General features: G+C 40.2%; 3 protein-coding genes across 5 annotated transcripts; 2 read left to right on the forward strand and 1 right to left on the reverse strand.

Annotated features, from left to right (window-relative positions):
- The first annotated feature begins 3856 nt into the window (after nt 1–3856).
- Nucleotides 3857–6179, forward strand: LOC124056218 (cytokine-inducible SH2-containing protein-like). 2 transcript variants are annotated; one of them, XM_046383429.1, is made up of 4 exons: nt 3857–3874; nt 4228–4262; nt 4849–5012; nt 5227–6179. In XM_046383429.1, exons 2-4 carry the CDS (start codon nt 4243–4245, stop codon nt 5721–5723), a joined length of 681 nt encoding a protein of 226 aa, XP_046239385.1. In that variant the 5' UTR covers nt 3857–3874; nt 4228–4242; the 3' UTR covers nt 5724–6179. The 2 variants fall into 2 exon arrangements, with proteins under 2 accessions (XP_046239385.1, XP_046239384.1); XM_046383428.1 differs by lacking the exon at nt 3857–3874 and having other exon boundaries at nt 3897–4262.
- Nucleotides 6180–6469: 290 nt separating this feature from the next.
- On the reverse strand, nt 6470–12038 carry hemk1 (HemK methyltransferase family member 1). Of its 2 annotated transcripts, none has more exons than XM_046383425.1 (11): nt 11725–12038; nt 10390–10563; nt 10185–10276; nt 10009–10102; nt 9771–9899; nt 8849–8913; nt 8680–8729; nt 8489–8588; nt 7509–7604; nt 7116–7226; nt 6470–6882 (listed from the first exon to the last, which is right to left on the reverse strand). In XM_046383425.1, exons 1-11 carry the CDS (start codon nt 11770–11772, stop codon nt 6819–6821), a joined length of 1023 nt encoding a protein of 340 aa, XP_046239381.1. In that variant the 5' UTR covers nt 11773–12038; the 3' UTR covers nt 6470–6818. The 2 variants fall into 2 exon arrangements, with proteins under 2 accessions (XP_046239381.1, XP_046239380.1); XM_046383424.1 differs by having other exon boundaries at nt 8489–8594.
- A 414-nt stretch (nt 12039–12452) lies between these two features.
- nprl2 (NPR2 like, GATOR1 complex subunit) lies at nt 12453–18064 on the forward strand. Its single transcript, XM_046383420.1, has 11 exons — nt 12453–12884; nt 13568–13659; nt 13810–13978; nt 14109–14217; nt 15033–15169; nt 15933–16030; nt 16368–16404; nt 16766–16859; nt 16949–17066; nt 17626–17768; nt 17853–18064. The coding sequence occupies exons 1-11, from the start codon at nt 12804–12806 to the stop codon at nt 17918–17920; spliced, it is 1146 nt and encodes a 381-aa protein (XP_046239376.1). The 5' UTR covers nt 12453–12803; the 3' UTR covers nt 17921–18064.
- The last annotated feature ends 113 nt before the right edge of the window (nt 18065–18177 follow it).

Consider the following 18177-nt stretch of genomic DNA (forward strand, 5'->3'; position numbering starts at 1 on the left):
GTATTAGTCCTTCGTACAGATTTGTGTATTTATATTCAGCATGCAGTTTTAAATGCATGGAAACTCTTTCTGTCTGTAAATCTTAGGACGGCTGTGAGATAATTAAATCTCTGATTAAAGAGGTTTTAAATTAGAACAGCAGCCGTACATTCAGTCATCTACTCCAGTAAACAACACCCTCCAGTCACAGCAGTGAAGTGCAGTGAGGCTGCAATGTTTGAAAGACTGCTTTGTGTTGGTTTACCTGCATGAAAATCAATTCAGCACGAGTTGTGACCACTGTATTGTGAGTATACAGTACAAATAGTTAACCATAGCTGTGTCATAAAACAGAGCAAGAGTCTTAGTTACAAGATCACATTTCATGACTGGTAACAGCACTTTTGATGCAGAACCATTATTTTTCTAGCTGCTTCAAAGGTTCTCTCAGCTGTGAGAGGCCAGTCTGTGTTGATACTGTACACTTTTCCTCTTCCTAATCCTCGTCTTCTGTGTCCACAAAGTCAAGGTCGCTTTTTAGACTAGCGCTAATGATATGCACACACAATAGAAGGACTTCTCTCTCTTGGTTGATTTGTCAACTAATTAGTCATAGTTAAATGTCTTGGCTGACCAAAAAAAAATGGTAGCTGTGCTAGCAACTGGACTGTAAAGGGTAATTTTCACATGCTAATGTGCCCACAATGACAGTGTTAAAAGGGTCTGATATTTACTATGTTAATTGCTGGCATCATCATCAACATTCCTTAATTGGCACTTAAACTGATGGGAACAACCAGGTTTTGCAGGTATTTTAATCATAAACCAGTGAAATTCTGACCTAATGGGGGCATAGGATGAAAAGTCAGTGGAATACATCCTTTGACAACCATCCATGAATGCTTGTGCAAAATTGTGTATTTGTGCCAAACAAACCAAATTTATGTTCACATATTTTACTGAGATAGCGAAAACCTTGACCTGCTAGGGGCAATGCCATAGGAGAAATTAGGGAATGATCAAATTTATTATGATACATCCTGAATGGAAACATGAATGTGTGGGCCAAATGTCATGTCCATCCAGTAACTGTTGAGATGTTTGTCTCAAAACCACAAACATCAACCTCAGGGTGGTGCTAGAGGAAAAGTCAAGGGACACTAAAGTCTGCAGGATTTATGTGGGGACCATGAATGCCTGTACTAACTCTCATGGCAATACATCTAATAGCTGTTTAGAAATTTCAGCCTGGACCAAAGTGGTGGACCAGCTGGACTGTTTTTCCAGCAGACCACCTAGATTCATGCTGCTACAATGACAAAAAATAATTTAAACATTGTGCCTTGCAACAAAATATTTTTAGATTTTTAGTAGAGGACAGACCTATTTTGCAGTTCTCTCCAGGCCTGTTCCCAGAGAACAAAGCTCTGCTGACGAATAAGGTTTTCTCTCATACAACAGATGGATTTATGTGGGTGATTCCAGGCACTTAAAGCTTTTCTCAGAATCTTCCAGAAATGCCTGTTTTGTCTCCACACTGGAAGAAGACAAGAGTTATTCATTGTGTGCCAAATGTCTGTCCACTTAGTAATTCTTCTTAAGTTCTGGGTATGTAGCAAGCTGACAAAGCATAAATGAAGTTTCTTCAAGGAATTCGTACGCATAAATGTGTTTGTGAAGTGGTGAGCTGACAGGCACGGCTGTCCCGTAATCCAAGGGAAATGAAGGAGTTAATCACAAAAAGGAAAGGATTAAGAGAAACTTGTGCACGGAGGCGGTGAGACAGCTTCAGGAAAATAATGAACACACACAAAAAAAAATAAATGTAAAATGTTTTAGAGAATACCTCAGAAAACTGAGGTGGACAGGCAAAAAACTAATGTAGCACAGTTGGTGAATTACTAAATTTTGCATACAAGCTACGATAATTATTTGTTGTAATTAACATGTTTTTTCTGTATTTTATCTGCTCTAAAGTAAGAGTTTTCCAGTGGATATTCACGGCCGTGTTGGGAGAAGATCTATAAAAATATTCTGTGTGAAGCCTCAGCAGTTATTATACTACAACCACCAGCATTTCAGTCCAAACAAAAAGCTGAAAGGTTTAGTGAGTCTGCTAACTAATCTGATAATTGACTAATCATCTAATAAATATTAATAAACTCAAGTTCCCTGGTTCTGGTTTGTAAAATGTGAATGTTTGCTACTTTTCTTCCTCCTCCATGTTAGTAAATTGAATATAGTTTATAGATCATTAGTAGGCCAAACCAAGAGTTCTAGATGTCACTTTGGGCCTGGAGGATTTGTGTTGGTCATCTTATTGGTATTTGCTGTTTCTATAGAGCAAACAGTCAATTAAGAAAGAGAATTATTGGCAGATTAACTGATAATGAAAATGATTAGATGCAGTCTTAGTCCAAATACACCGGCATCTCCACAGATGCAATGAACAATGGCTTGGATTTTGAAATGCAGAACCTTCCCTCCTCTGCATATTTTGTGTTTGTCATCTTGCAGTTTAGTATTATGCTCTGAGTGTGGTGAGCTTCTCAACAGCAGCCACTTAACCTGAACCTTATCTTCAGATTTACCTCGGTTGACAGCGTTTACAGTAAAGACAGCTACTACACAACCCAGATAGGAAATCTTCATTGCCCCTGAATTTTACAAAACTACATGTTCAAATTATGAAGTCCAAGTTTGAAATAAATTATAATACATAAGACAACTGGAAACACTGTCATTGCCATCAGGCATTCGTACAACACACTCAGAATACGCTTGCTGAGGAGTGTTTAAAAAATAAATAATAAAACAAGTAAGTTTAATGTTTCTTCCACATCTGTCAGGTCCTGTTATAATGTGCTGCGCTACTATTGACTGTGTATGCTTCCAGTCTGGTCAGGATCAACAAAAAGAGATCATATTATAAGCTTCCTAGTAACCGAAATGATAAAATGAAATGAATTTCCACAAAAACCATTGTGGTGAAGCAGGGACAGATAAAGTCCACAAGACTTCTTGGATAAAAGCTCACTGAACGATTCTAGTCATAAAAAGTAAATATTTAGCAGCTGTGGAAGCTGGAATTTCCTAGATAGATTCCTTAGAAAAGGGATGTCAGGTCAGATAAATGAGCAGAAATAAAACTTTAAGTAGCTGGGTTACACTTTATTACCAATCTAAACCTTACTATTGGAAACAAATGTTTTAACAAATCAGCCTTAATCCAATCAAAGACAGGTTTAGAAAGCGAGACGGGAAAAAACGTGAGGCGAGGGACATTTTCTCTAACAGCAGGCCTAGAGTAAACCCATTTTCATTTGGTCACAATAACAACTTGCTTTCTCGCGAGCTTAATTACTCCGGCAAACCTCCGAGAAAACCTCTCGCCGTGTTTTTCCACGAGGGGAATCTATATCACTGGAGACAGCCTGTGTGCATTCCTATTATTTTTTATGTTGAGGCGGTGAATTCCCAGAATGAAGACTCTGTCAGTGCCGCCCGGCGGGGCGGAGTCAGCCCTGCGATTATTCCTGGAAAGCGAATGGCGAGAAGCTGCCGCGCGATTCCTGGGAGCGAGCGCCGGTTCAGCGAAGGCAGGAGCCGCCGGGTGAAGCGGAGGGGAGATATGAGCCTCACTAACCGTCACCCCCACACCCTCCCGCGCCAAAAAAAATGACAGCTCTCAGCACGGTTATCCCGACACTCAACGGCTAAGACAAGGTGTTTTACCTCCCACAAAAGGCTGCTAATGCCCGAGTTGTCAGCTGTCACAACGCGAATCAACCGGCGTTACAAAGGCGGCGCTCGGTGCGGCAGAGTTGGAGCGTCCGGCGTGACGTCAGAGCCGGCGGTGCTGTGAAGAGTTCTCAGAATAGACTTCTAGGAAACGGTAAATTTTAAAAGCCAAGCCTCTACACTCTGTCCCTCACACATTTGGATCCCATTCTGGTGACAACACACTCCATACCGCTGCTACAGAGAGCTATGTTTTCAACAGTTTTTTACTCTTTCCATTTCACATGCAGTGTTCTTTTCTAAACGACAGGACCAGACCCTGTGACGGTACGCGGAGCTGTTGGTCTCGTTATAACGCGTATAGCTGCCTTATCGGGACCGATGTTTGAAAAAGCTTATACCCCCGCAGAGGTGTTGCTTCTTTGTTCATAGCTTAATTTTACTTCCCGAAGAAGAATTGACTGGATTTGTTGTTTTGTTTTTCTTTCTTTTTTTTTTCATTCCAAGAATTCAAGAAATAGCATGATTCTTTGTGTACCAGGGTGAGTTGACTTTTCTTTTTACTGTTTTTTTTACGCTCTGTAGTTGTCTGTGTCTGTAAAAATAAATCACTGTTAAGTAGTGTTAAGTTTTATGTATATTAATAAAATAGATTAATTTATTATACTTTTGTAGTATAATGATACACGTATAAATGACATATGTATATTATAAAAACATAGAATGTAAAAACTAAAAATGTTTTTTTTTTTTTAGAAACTTCCCAATACTAATAGCAGTAGTTTATTTAACAAGAAAAGCCTGAAATTAAAATTGTCTTTTCAAGAGTGTCCTTGCCGAGATCAGTCACAGATGAACGAAATACGTGCAACACAAAATACGTCACAGTCATAATTAAATGAAAATGTGAACTGAATGTGAAACAGACTGAATTTTTCACATTTTGTGGGTGTCAAGTTGAAAGTGGACAGTGAACTGAGCTCTTATTCTTGTTCTTATTCTTTCTCCTCTTATTATAATTTAGCAATAAACATTGAGCTACAAATAAGAATGTGGATTCCTGCTGTGACTGTGCTGTTGTGTGTTTTCATGCAATTTAAACCACAGTTTCCATTTTCTTATTTGCAGTCCCAGAGCTCCTCTGCCTGCTACTCCATCCACTGACATCCCGCGGGGCATGCGGGCAGGAACTGTACCTCCTGCCCCTTGTCTTCAAAACACCCCTCCACTATGGGACCCCACAAAGGATCTGCAGGCAATTGCCAGTAATTTCTGCTATCTAGAAAATTCAGGTACAGTATGAAAAGTTTCACTTTTGCAGCGACTGAATGTCACAAATAAGATTCTGAAAAAAGCCACAAATTGTTCCATTATCCGTTTGGTGCTTTTGATTTTCTGTTCTAAGATGTCGAGTTACTACGCTGTGACTCCAGCAGCATATAGGACAGTGGAAAGGACAACTCTGACTGTTCTGAGTAACTAATATCTAGCAATCTGTGTGTGTAGGATGGTACTGGGGTGCTGTAACTGCAGCTCAGGCCCACGCTGCACTTCAAGAAGCATCTGAAGGAGCTTTCTTGGTACGGGACAGCAGCCACCCTCTGTACATGCTGACCCTTTCGGTCAGGACTGTACGCGGTCCCACCAGTATACGGATCCAGTACAGCAGCGCCCAGTTTTTGCTTGACTCCAGCTCCCCAGCCCAGCCCAGCCTGTCATCCTTCCCTAACGTGCCCAGCCTGGTGCAGCACTACATGGGACCAAAGAGGAAAGCAAAGGAGGGGAAGGTGGATGAGGAAGTTCCTCCGAAACATTCTCAGCAGACAATTCAGGATGCAACGGTGGTATTAAAACTGAAGCGGGCCTTGTACAAACCCCAGGAGCCTCCCTCCTTACAGCACCTCACACGCCTCGTCATCAACAGACACTCTGACTGCCCTGACCAGCTACCACTCCCGAGGCCTCTGCTGCGTTACATACAGGACTATCCCTTCAAAGTATGAGGGGGGGTCCCTGAAGTCCAATATTGTGGCTGAATCTCAGCTGACTTTACAAAAAGGTCCTTGCCTGTAAATGACATTGCTGCTCCAGCAGTTGTAGGCCAGTCTCAAAAATACTGGACACAGGGTCATGTTTTTGCTGACGAAATATGTACACATTCAGTTAATACTTGCGTGCCTGGTTTCACGCTTAATTTGTCCAGGACTGGGTGGTGAAGTATCCCAGAGAAAGATGACTTATGAGCGAACTTCAGTACTGTAATCTACACTTTTTTTATGAAGAATGTGGAAATTGTCCATATCCATTTTACCTTCATCAATTGTGGATGTACATACTGTTCCTAGGAAGTACAGCAATTCCATCTATACGTCTTTTATGCCATTTTATTTTTCCCAGTAAGACATTTTTCTACCTTTTACATGTTCATTTTTCTATTAAAATAAGCAAGTGGAGGCTAACACGCTGTCCTTCATGTTTTCCTTCTCTTATCGCTTAAAATGCCAGCATTACTCACAAGGCAAAAAGAAACAATGTCATCATAATCACTGTTCACTACCACATGATGGCTGCTCTTGTGACACTTGTTACGAAATCTTTTCGCCTTCAATCACCTTTGAAACACAAAGACTTTGTGGCCTTTGAGCTTTAAGTGTGTGGGAGATGCAGATTGTGTGAGGAAGTAAAGGCCACATTGTGTGTGTTTTTGCTCAACAATGCATACAGCCTGCATCTGAGTCAGCGAATGGACAAGCGAAGGGGAGGACCGTTCATCAGCCGTTTCACGGAACTACTGAATGCTTCCTGGGAGGACGGTGAGTTTCTGAGAGGAAGGGTTCTAAGAAAAGCCTCGGTAATTACCTTCAGCTTTGAGCCCTCTTGTGTCATCTCGTGCACATTTTATTGTGGCACAGGATGTAGTCACAAATGTTACCAGATTCAAAGTGCAACAGTAACATCACAATGATTTGAGCTCCTGAAAATTGTGAATTTTGTGTGATCAAATGGGTCCAAGCGCGTGCTTTGGCGGCTCAGTGGGGGGAGGGGAGCTGAGGCTGTGGCAACCTGGGCTAAAGCCAGCGTAATAGGATCTCAGTTTCTCAATCCAGATCTTGCCTGTGGTCCTTGTTTGACTTCTTGTACTGAAGGATGCAGAATCGCGGCCTAAAAAAAAATGATTATGAATATCTCAGTTTGACTCTTAATTTGGACTTGCGGCAAAAGAAGCACAAATTAAGAGTGCACTGGGCTTCATTTTGTAATATTACATTAGGTTTTTGTGTGAGATGAACAAGAATACAAATTTAGCATGAAGTCACAGCAGGTTAAATGATGATAAAATGATTTAATGAAGCCCAGGTGACAGACATAAAGGCTAAGAGGTTCTCTACACAGACCTGCCGGTCACGTCGTGCCGCGTCTCCACATAATGGATCTCTTCCACATTCGCCTCCACCCACTGCCGAATGAGTGGGGGTTGTCTGGGGTCCACTTCCAAGTAAACACGACTGTTATTCACCAGGAAAAGAACACAAAATGCATTAAAATTTAATTATAAGCAGGACAAGATTATCAGAGGTACCCTTGAGATGAGAGCAGTGGCACATGTCCGGAACTGTATTTACTGGCAGTGTTTTAAAAAGCTTAACTCATTAAAGAGGCAACACGATACGTGTGTTTTTCAGAACATGCTGTTCCTGTGACAAGCCAACAACGCTGTTAGGAATTAAATCCAGGTGGGTTTGTGTGCGCGCGTGTGTGTGTGTGTGTCCAGTAATTGGGTTCCTTACCCATGATTCGATAGAATCTGTGGAGCCAACGTCAAAATTTGTTTGATCACTTTTAGGCCATCTTTACCTCCATCTAGAGCAGCGTGGTCCTCAAACCTGGACATACAGTATGCAAATTGCACTAAATACATCCATCTGATGACACGCATTTAAAAAATACACACATTTCAAAGGACAACTGATGCAAATTAATTTGATAAATTTTATGCACTTTCAGGGAGTTTTGGTTTGGTTAATTCGAAACAACAAGTTTCTATTCTATTTTTCACTTATTTTTCTTTATATCAAACCCCTTGTTTAGTTTTTATAAAATGTACATGAAGAGTTAAGTAAAAGGTTCATTGCACATTAAATAACCCAAGATACTGTCTACAAAGCCAAAATTCAGTGACTACATGTTTGCAGCAGTTAAATTTTAGCTCAGGCTACAGTCTGACGTGCTGACACCTGTTTTACCACTCTATGCTATCAAAATGAATGATTTAAGAGGAGACAGTATCTTAAATTTGCAGTTGCTATATACAAACCAATTACAGTCACAACTGCACACAGCTGGAGCAGGAGGGCAATTCAGGCCAAAGCTAGCTAGTAAGGTAGCTACAGCAAGCCTTGGCTAAAGATAGAGAGAGGATAAAAACAGTCAGTGACTGCCATCTCAGCTCTTAGACTCTAGCATGACCTTCGTGTGGTAAAGCTACTGTTAAATCACATACTTTAACGTATTAAACTGCTAATCATATTGATTTAAATGTATTTTTTTGGTCGCTGAAAGCTGAAACAACACATTTTATTTTTTTGATGTACTACCTAATGAATCCGCCTTTAAATTAGTCACATGTGTGTAAATGCTTTTAAGCTACATTATATTTTATTATAAGGTGTTCTAACCATTTACACACATTTGGTGATGCTTCTAAATGCTAGCTATGGAGGGGTAAATAAAAACATTTATTTCAAGAAGCTGAACATGTTTTAGTTACCTGAAAATTTCAGGTTCCAGTGATGTCATATCCTCTGAGAACAGGTATGGAGGATTACTGACCAAAGCTGAGACAGAGCTACAGAGGCTCAGCACAGCCTCTGCATCTGACAAAACACAAGTTAAAAGGCTTTCTTTTTTTTTATCAACACTGTAGTTATTTAATAATTGCAATGTGCTGCTTTCACTTACCTTTTATTACATCCATATGATAAACCTGTAATCTGTCCTGAAGCCCCAACCTGAAGAGAAAAATCTGCATACATTACACCCCTAACATTCATTGGAAGTCATTAACCAAAATAAAGGTAAATCAGAAAAGACATTTACAATCTGTTTTCGTGTGATACGGTACAATTACCTTACTGCATTCTCTCTTGTTAAATCCACTGCATCCTGGCTTTGATCCAAGGCACGTGCTTTAAGCTGGTGAAAGACAAACGGCAATTAAAAACTGCTGTCTACTGTGTGGATACAACAACCTCAGGGAAAATGTGTATTTGTCTGAACTGCTGTGTTTGTCTGCATGACAAGGTTATTAAGTAAATAGTCATTTAAAATGTCTGTAAAATGTCACACAGCCATCCACTACCGCCTATAGCTGCTGTGATGCCTCAGAATTAGGCTGACAGGATGTGTCAGTCTAAAAACTCAATGTATCCAACCTCGAAAGATAGGAAACTCATATTCACACTTGATTATCAGAATTGTAATATATTTATCTTTTATCACAAATCATGTTGGGCCTGCAGACCGCAAGAGATGAAAAACATCCAGACAATGTGCAAACTCAGTTGGTGAAGCACTCTTTGTTCTAACGTGCTTATGCTTAGCAGATGTCATGTTTACCATGTTTAGCATTTCAGTTTAGTGTGTTAACATGCTAATATTTAGCAACTGTAACTAAACACAAGGTACAGCTGAGGCTGATGGGAATGGCATTAGTTCTGCAAATATTTTACACTTGATGAAATGACAGGGGATCACCAAAGCAATTCCATTTCATCCTGAGGGGAACATGAAGGCCTGTACCAGGTTTCATGGAAATCTATCTCTATGATGTTGAGATGTTTCACAGAATAAGTGACAACTTTGACCTGCTGGTGGAGCTAGAGGGAAAGTCAAGGGACCAGCGATTTAGCAGCCTTTATCCTCTGGGGACCGCGAATGTCTGTGGCAAATTTCCTGCTAATCTATCCAATACTCTTGAGATATTTCAGCCTGAATCAAAGTGGTGGAAGGTTGCTTAAAAATCAATTTCGTAAAATAAACACAAATCTCACCTGAGGCAGACTTTTCAGCAAACTAAGAGAAATGGCACCGGAGCCACATCCAACTTCCAAGCATGTATCTGTACCCACTCCAGTCCCAGGCTTCCTCTCCAGATCAGTGAGCACAAGTTCAACCAACTCCTGCACCAACACACAGATAAAAACACTGCTCTGGTTTTGTATGATCTCTACGATTTCTCTGTATACTCTACACATACTGTATGCGTGGCCTGTTCTTTTCCTGTCTAACCTCAGTTTCAGGTCTTGGTATGAACACAGGAGGCCTCATCTTTAGTGTTAGATCTCTGAAGTCCCACTCCTCAATCACATACTGCACAGGCATTCTACAAAGAACACACACTTTTATAAGAATTCTGTATTAAAAAAACATTTATATGGAGGTAGTGTATGTAGAAACTTTTTTACCTGGATAGACGTTTAGTGCAGAGCTGCCACATTTGCTCCATTTTTTCTTGGCTGAGAAATTCTGTTAACTTCCTCCGGTCAAGACTTTGAATCTGGATGAAGAAATGACACGTAAGAACAAGAGGGGATGCTATGAAACGTGAAGACGGCTTTTCAGACATCATGTCACATGCTGTAGAACGATCTCAGCAAAATTTCAACTCACAGTTTTAGCCCCATGCAGATAAGCAATGATGTAGTGGCTTGATTCTTCAGGCTCCGTCACACCTCTCTCCACAAAGTGCTGCTTCCACAGGTCCACTGCCTGAAGGGCTGTGATCCTGCCTGCAGGTAAGGCTGGAGTGCTGCATCTACGCACCGCATGGGAGCCCCAAATCCTCTAAAAACATCGGAATTATTTAAATAACCAGAAAAACTGCCATGCATTCTAACTATGGTTTAACAAGCTCTTGTCGAATCTCCATCACCATTTAAGTGATGCTGTAGGAGGAGGAGGAGGAGTCAAATTTGCAGACTCAATTTCAGGTCAAACGCCAGACAGCACTGACCGACATACACTCAAGATGCATGTTTCAGCAGCTGTCACGTGCACAGTGGAGGATCAAGTAATTTGTACACATATTTATGAGAGGTTATTACCTGCACAACATAATACAACCCAGTACAAGACTGCGTGATACCAAGAGATGCTTCTTATCAACTGTCCCTCATGTAGTGTAAGTGAATGAGTTGTTGTCACTGACAGGAAAACACAGAATTGTTTTTTGAATATATCAAGTTAAATTTTCAGTGAGACTAGCAAATGTTTGTGGCAGAGAGCTTCTTAAATGTTAGTATTTCCTACAAGCACACTTAAACTTCTTTTGACTACTAAATAATCAATTTTGAGATGCATCATTAGGTTCTACGAATTGCGATGGACACTTATAATTTTTTAACATACTAAAAGTAATCAGTTACTGAAGTGAATAAGAAGTGATTTAAGGATTAATCAAAGTTGCAGCTCTGTAGGCGTATTTGTGGATACACAAAGAGGCCTGACCTCCTCAGTATTACTGACATCACATCAGATGCATGAGCTCATTCTTCAGCAGTTTCAAAGTACACCTTTTCAACAATTTACCAAATTCCCAAAGCCATTGTATCAACCTTGTATTAAAGATTCAAATCAGGTTTAATTTTAGCATTTTAAATTTATAAACCTAATCCCCACTTTCTCTCATACATGAATGCCTATTACTTCCTTCCTTTTTTTTATATATCTTGGTGATTAACGATTCAGGCTACAGCTGGGAATGTTAGTGTGATTATTTGTCCAGATTATCTAGCGTCTGTCCCTCCTGTAACTAAAATTACACCTTAGCTTTTGTTGGCCACCGCCACTTACCGATAAAGATCTCTGATCCACTCAAATAAAAGGGTGAACTTATCACACCCAACTTCCGTTATGCTCAAAAACAGTTAGCATTACATGTTAGTGCACTGAGAAGATTCCCTGAAGTCAACAGCTAAAAAACAATCAGTTTGACCATTTGCCCACCTTTGGTCCAAAGCATCTGCGGCGTACACTCAGAGATGTTCTCCACATGACTGACCGTACCAAGCACCCCTCTTCACCACCCTATAAACTTATATCCTTGTACACAGTTTGTGTAACCATCGGAAGTACTCGTTGCATCTCTAAGGTATTCTGTTGCCCTAAATGCTGACTTTTTGGGTCACCTGTGTCGTACTATGTGAACACTAAACAATATTTTGTGCAGGAAAGCGGCACGATAGAGCACAATGTTTTTCCTACACATGGCACAGCAATGTGTTTTCATCTGCTGACCTGACGCAAAACGTCTTCGCATGCGGTGCGCGCTGCGCAGCACTGACTCTGGTGAGCAGTGTTGCTTTTAAGGACTGTCGAATAAGTGATAACCGTGATGATGGAACGCCCGAAAAACGGTGGTAATTAAAAGAATTGGTAATTAGCACTGGAACCCGAACGGATTTTGTTTTGGGTTTTTTACGTTGAGATAATGTAATTGTGACAATAAAACTGAAGTATACAATTGACACTGTCTTTTAGTTAGTCACGTATGAACCTCAAACTACCTGTGAGAATGTTTTCTCCATAAAATAACGCAACTAGGAGCATCAAAGTTGTGAGAAAAGCATGAAAACCTTTCAGCATAAACCTTGTCATTATTATTTACGGATTATTGAAAAGAAAAACCCACATTCGTAACTTGCTCCGTATCATGCTGTTGTAAGTTACGAGGCGCTCGTGAAGTCATCAGTATTGTTGTTCCTCATCCTGGTGTGCATGAATGTGTCCAGTATTGGAGAGTTGTGGGATAGTTTGGCATTAGGCTGACCTCATGTTTTCAGTCCAGTACAGTGATAAGACATTTGTTCCGTCCATGTCGAGACATTGGACCTGCTAAATGTATTTCCCGGGAGGCGTCTTGCTTGTGTTTTCACGTTACAACGGGAAGCTAGCAGCTAGCTTCAGCTGCTAAATAACAGCTGAGGCAGACTCGCACAGGATACTGTCATCTGCAAGCAAAACGGAGTAGTTAAACTTTGTTATTTATATAATTCTCTGGAGTAAAGTTGTCTTGACAAAGGTCTATGATGGGCATGAGCAATCGAATAGAGTGCATATTTTTCAGTGAGTTTCACCCCACTCTGGGTCCAAAGATAACATATCAGGTAAGTGCAAATAATGTGTTTGGTCTGAGGGTTTAGAACCATAGTTCAACATTTGTGGCCGGGGGAGTTGAAATAAAATGATCACAGTTGTCTTATTAATTACCACAGTCACTACCAACCTTATGATGAAGTTATGGTAATCATATTTGGAGTCAGAAACTTAAAGTACATGAAAATTAAGTGTAAGGTGGTGTTTTTCCTCTAGTTTCTGCCATGTGTCCCATAGGAGCTCAGATAAATATGTTAACACCAGCCGTGTTTATTTCTTTACTCTCAAGCAAAACATTTTGCAGTAGTCATCAGCCATCATTTCTTTAAATCAAGTTGAGGTGTGTCATTTACACAACATAAATCCCTATGTGGGATCACATTTAGTATTTGAAATGCTCTCAGGAGCTGCATGATGTGGTCCCCTTAAGTTTTTAATTTTGTCACACGTGCATTGTAACAATAAAATCCAAGCAGTGGTGCAGTTTGACCCATGTTACCTGCATCCATGTGTTTTACTCTATGTGTAATGGGATTAAAATGAGAATAACTGATCACATTAATGATAAACAGGTTTTGAATCCATCTGCATATTCGTGTGGTATTGACCTTGAGAGTGAAAAGTACATAATCCCCTCAGTGTATCCTATAGGATACATTTTGTCATACAGTGTTTCCGTGTCCTCTCTCAACAGGTCCCAGAGGAATACATTTCGCGGGAGCTCTTTGACACAGTTCAGGTTTATATCATCACCAAGCCAGAACTGCAAAATAAATTAATAACAGTGTACGTAATATCATGCTCCTCTTCTGCATCTGTGCCATAATTAATTTCTTTTTTCTACATGTGATCTGTGTTTTTGTTTACAAGCGAATACCATGATATTAATTTTCTTCATTATCACTCTATCCTCTGCGCTCGTTATATCTTCTGCAGCACTGCCATGGGAAAAAAGTTAATCGGGTGTCCTGTGTGCATCGAACATAAAAAGTACAGCCGAAATGCCCTCCTGTTTAACCTGGGCCTCGTTTGTGATGCCCAGACCAACACTTGTGCCCTCGAGCCGATTGTCAAGAAGTTGTCTGGGTATCTCACAACTCTGGAGGTATAGTGTATAAAAACAATGCATTTGCATATCTGTACTTGTTATTGCTGTCGTGTGTGATTGATTGTGTTCGGTGTGTCTGTGACAGGTAATAAAACACCATAAATATTTTTACTTTGTTGTGTTGCAGCTGGAGAGTGGCTTTATATCCAATGAGGAGAGCAAGCAGAAACTGTTACCCATTATGTCAACCTTGTTGGAAGAACTTAATGCCACAGGAGCCTGCACGTTACCAATTGGTATTATTTTGTATTTTACCTTGAGTATTAGAGTTTTATCTGTGGCAAACAACCTTCTGTGTCTGACGGTGGTGGTGCAATGCATGCAGTGCGTGTTGAGAAAGTGCTGAAACATCAGCTGCTCATTTCGTTGTTTGCAGATATTGTTGCAGCAGAACCAAAGTCACAAAATGTGTCCAAGCTGAATTTAGTGAAACTTGTCATTACAGACTGAAAAGGTCCCAAAACACAACAGCACCACTGTGCAGGCAGTCGTGCACAGCATGTGCTGCAAAGAGAGAAAACACATTCAAACTCATAAGACACATGCTCACTGAACACTAATGACGCTTTTTCAGTAGTCAGAGCTGGGCTGCTTAGAGTTTTCCTGCTAAGTTTAGGAATGCTTGTCGTTTTACTAGCTGTAGCATTCAAATTATTATTTCTTGCATTGTGAAAACAAATGTACCAATAATGTGCTATCAGTCAATTCGTGTATCTGAACAACATCCATGTGTAGCATTTGACAGACTATTTAGACCTATTTGTAGAACTGATCAGAATGAATGAAAGAATAAGAGACATATTGATCCCTCAAAAGGGAAAACATAACTCCTGATCATTGCTATAATTTATTTATTATAACTTTGACTTTAGTTGGTGTTAGTGGTGCCTTCTAACTGTATGTGCTCTTCTAAGAAATGTACTGAGTGCCAGAATTCATAGTTTAGCTCTTTTGGCATTTTGTAAAACAATTGTTGGTATGGTGGTGACAATACTTGTCAGGACTTATTTTTTTTAATCTAGTCTCTTTTTCCGTTATGTATTTGTTTTAGATGAGTCTAATACCATTCATCTAAAGCTGATCCAGCTGCGAAAGGACCCTCCAATTGTGCAGGAGTATGATGTTCCTGTCTTCACCCAGTGCAAAGACCATTTTATCAAATCGCAGTGGGATCTTACCACTCAACAGGTAGGCTGATGTCGAGAGATGTGATAAACTAAGTACAACAATTCTGTGAAATACTGTGAGAAATTAAATTTAAAGGCCTGTTTTCATTGTTCATGTAGCGGTAAGTTAACAGTTGTATTACTTCTTTTAATATATGGATGGAAAGGAGTAGCAATAGACTAGAACAGATTATCAGTCCAGCAGATTACGGGTCTGCTATTCAGCATTTTTCCAATTATCAGTGTTTCTTCTTTGTCTGATTGTCAATAACGTTTTGATAAAAGTTGTCATATGTCGTGGAGTAAAAAGTACAATGTTTCCCTCCAGAATGTAGTGGAGAGACGTATAGTGTCGCCATATAATGAAATACTAAGTAACGTATTTATATATTACTTCAGAATTGTACAGTTTGGTACTCAGGTGCAGTACTTGAGTAAATTATACTTACTGTGCTGTCTATACTGTATTCCATCACTGGTTATTCTAAATTTTGACTTTCACATTTACTGCAAATGTGCATCAATTCCAAACATCGGTTATCTGTTTACTCGATCGCTAATAATTAGTATCGATGTTGGCTCTAAAACATGTAAGTTGATAGTTGATAGTTGAAAAGGAGGCTGTGGTGCAGGAGGAGGTGCCATTTGCTGCTTCAGGAATGTGTTATTGCCGTAATAATGAACAGACTCACAAGACGGTGGTACTCAGTAGTGAATATACACCTTATCAGGTCATGGAGTTCAGAACAAAGCAGTAATGTTCCACTGTATGTTGTGTACTGCAGATCCTGCCCTATATCGATGGATTTAGACACATCCAGAAGATCTCTGCTGAAGCGGATGTAGAGCTGAATCTTGTTCGCATTGCTGTGCAGAACCTCCTGTGAGTACATGCCAGTGAATAGAACAAACACCCTCGTCCGCTGTTTTCTCCATCCAGTAAGCCCGTACACCAGCAGCATCTGCAGATAGGAGTCTTCAGACACAACACGATGGGCTGATCCACCCTCACACGTCAGGATAAGCCATTATCCTGTTTCTCAGTGCTGTTGTGCGTTGGCTCTCTAGGAAAGCAACAGTTTCATCACATTTGCTGTTTCCAGATTATGTAATCCTTCATGACTCAGGCAGTGTGTGTGTGGCACTTCAGTGCTGTGAGACTTTTATTTCCACTAAAAGCAAAAGCTGTAGTCTATACTGATCCTCTGTTTCCTTTGCAGTTACTATGGTGTGGTGACCTTGGTGTCCATTTTTCAGGTATTTAACTGAAATCATTCTGCTGCAACTGTGCATCTATGGTGATGAGGTGGTGCTATTTTTGATGTATTATTCAGGCCAATGTGAAAGAAAGGGAAAATATTATGAGAACAATTTCATAATATTTTGTAATAAAATAATTTAACCTTTAACTTCTGATCTTCCACATCTGTCATTTGACACATCAAAGCTAACAAAGTGCTCTCACCTGAGTGTATTAGTATTTCAAAATATTCAGATTTTTTTTCTTATGCATTTTCTGCCTTCTTCTCAAAATATTATTCATATTAATACTATATTACTTATGATTTCAGGTTCATTTATGTTGCTGATTGTCATGTGCTGTTTACCTCCCCTCCAGTACTCTAACGTGTATTGCACCACACCCAAAGTCCAGAGCCTCATCGATGACAAGTCCGTTCAGGAGGAGTGCCTCAGCTACGTCACCAAGCAGGGTAAACAGGGGTCACGATTATTGAACGCAAGTGTTATTTATTTATTTGTTTATTTGATTTTGTGATTGCATTGTTGTGTGGCCTGTCAGGTCAGAAGCGTGCCAGTCTGAGGGACGTGTTCCAGCTGTACTGCGGCCTGAGTCCAGGAACCACAGTCAGAGACCTTTGTTCTCGTTACTCACAGCAGCTTCAAAGGGTTGATGAGAGGTCAGCATCGGCCACTTTTATCAGTACCTGAAAACACTTTATGACTCTTGGAAAATCATGTCAGAGTGACATTTATGTACAATATGTACTGGAGCAATAAATTATTGGCCTGATACTGGGAAATTTTATATTACCAGCTACTGGCCATAAATGAAGTTAAAGCCAGCAGTATGAAGCCAGATTACTTTCACTGACTTAACAAGCCCGTTATCTACACAGTGTGCTGCAGCAGGTGGTGGTGTGCACCTTTAAAGTTGCTTTGCAATATGAAGTAAACACTGAGAAGGACAAGGAGAAGAAGAAGAAGATTGCCATTTGCAATAAATGTTCTGCAAGGGTTCATAGAGGCGGAGGGGATGGAGTCTGAGTTTAAATCCAGCAAATCTTTATGGAGCCACAGAATATGTGATCATCCACCTCACTACATCTTAGCCTTTATTACCCTCAGATGTGCATGATCTACAGGTTATCTTTTTAAAATAGAATGATGTGTGAATGTGAAATTTAAATCCGTATTGTGCGTCCTCACATGTGTGTCATGTCATGTGTTGCCTTTCAGGAGACTGATCCAGTTTGGACTGATGAAGTCCCTTATTCGACGACTGCAGAAATATCCGGTGAAGGTGATCCGCGATGAGAGGAGCAGGCCGCCTCGACTCTATACTGGTTGTCACAGTTATGATGAGATCTGCTGCAAAACAGGCAAGTTTTAAAGCTCTCTGTATTTGTTTATCATAAGTAATAAGTAATGGTCGAAGACAAGTATGCTTACAACGTCTTTTACAGGGATCAGTTACCAGGAGCTGGACGAACGTCTGGAAAACGATCCCAACATCGTGGTGTGCTGGAAGTGACACGAGCTGAAAACAGAGCAGCAGCCATCAGACTGAGAGACACAGAGATGCCTTAACCACAGATGCCTTCTTTGAGAGGAGCAACAGTGAAAATTGTTGAAGTAGTATTTTGTATTTTTTATGTGAGATTAGTGTGTTGTTTTTTTTTTTTTAACTAACATCCACTTCATCAGGAATTGGCATACTGCTCTGTTTAGGTCAAGTTGGGGAAGGTGATATGTATTACTACTCTATAGAATATCTGAGAGTAATAAAAG

The sequence above is a fragment of the Scatophagus argus genome, chromosome 3 (genome assembly GCF_020382885.2).
Source record: "Scatophagus argus isolate fScaArg1 chromosome 3, fScaArg1.pri, whole genome shotgun sequence".
NCBI classification, from domain to species: Eukaryota; Metazoa; Chordata; class Actinopteri; family Scatophagidae; genus Scatophagus; species Scatophagus argus.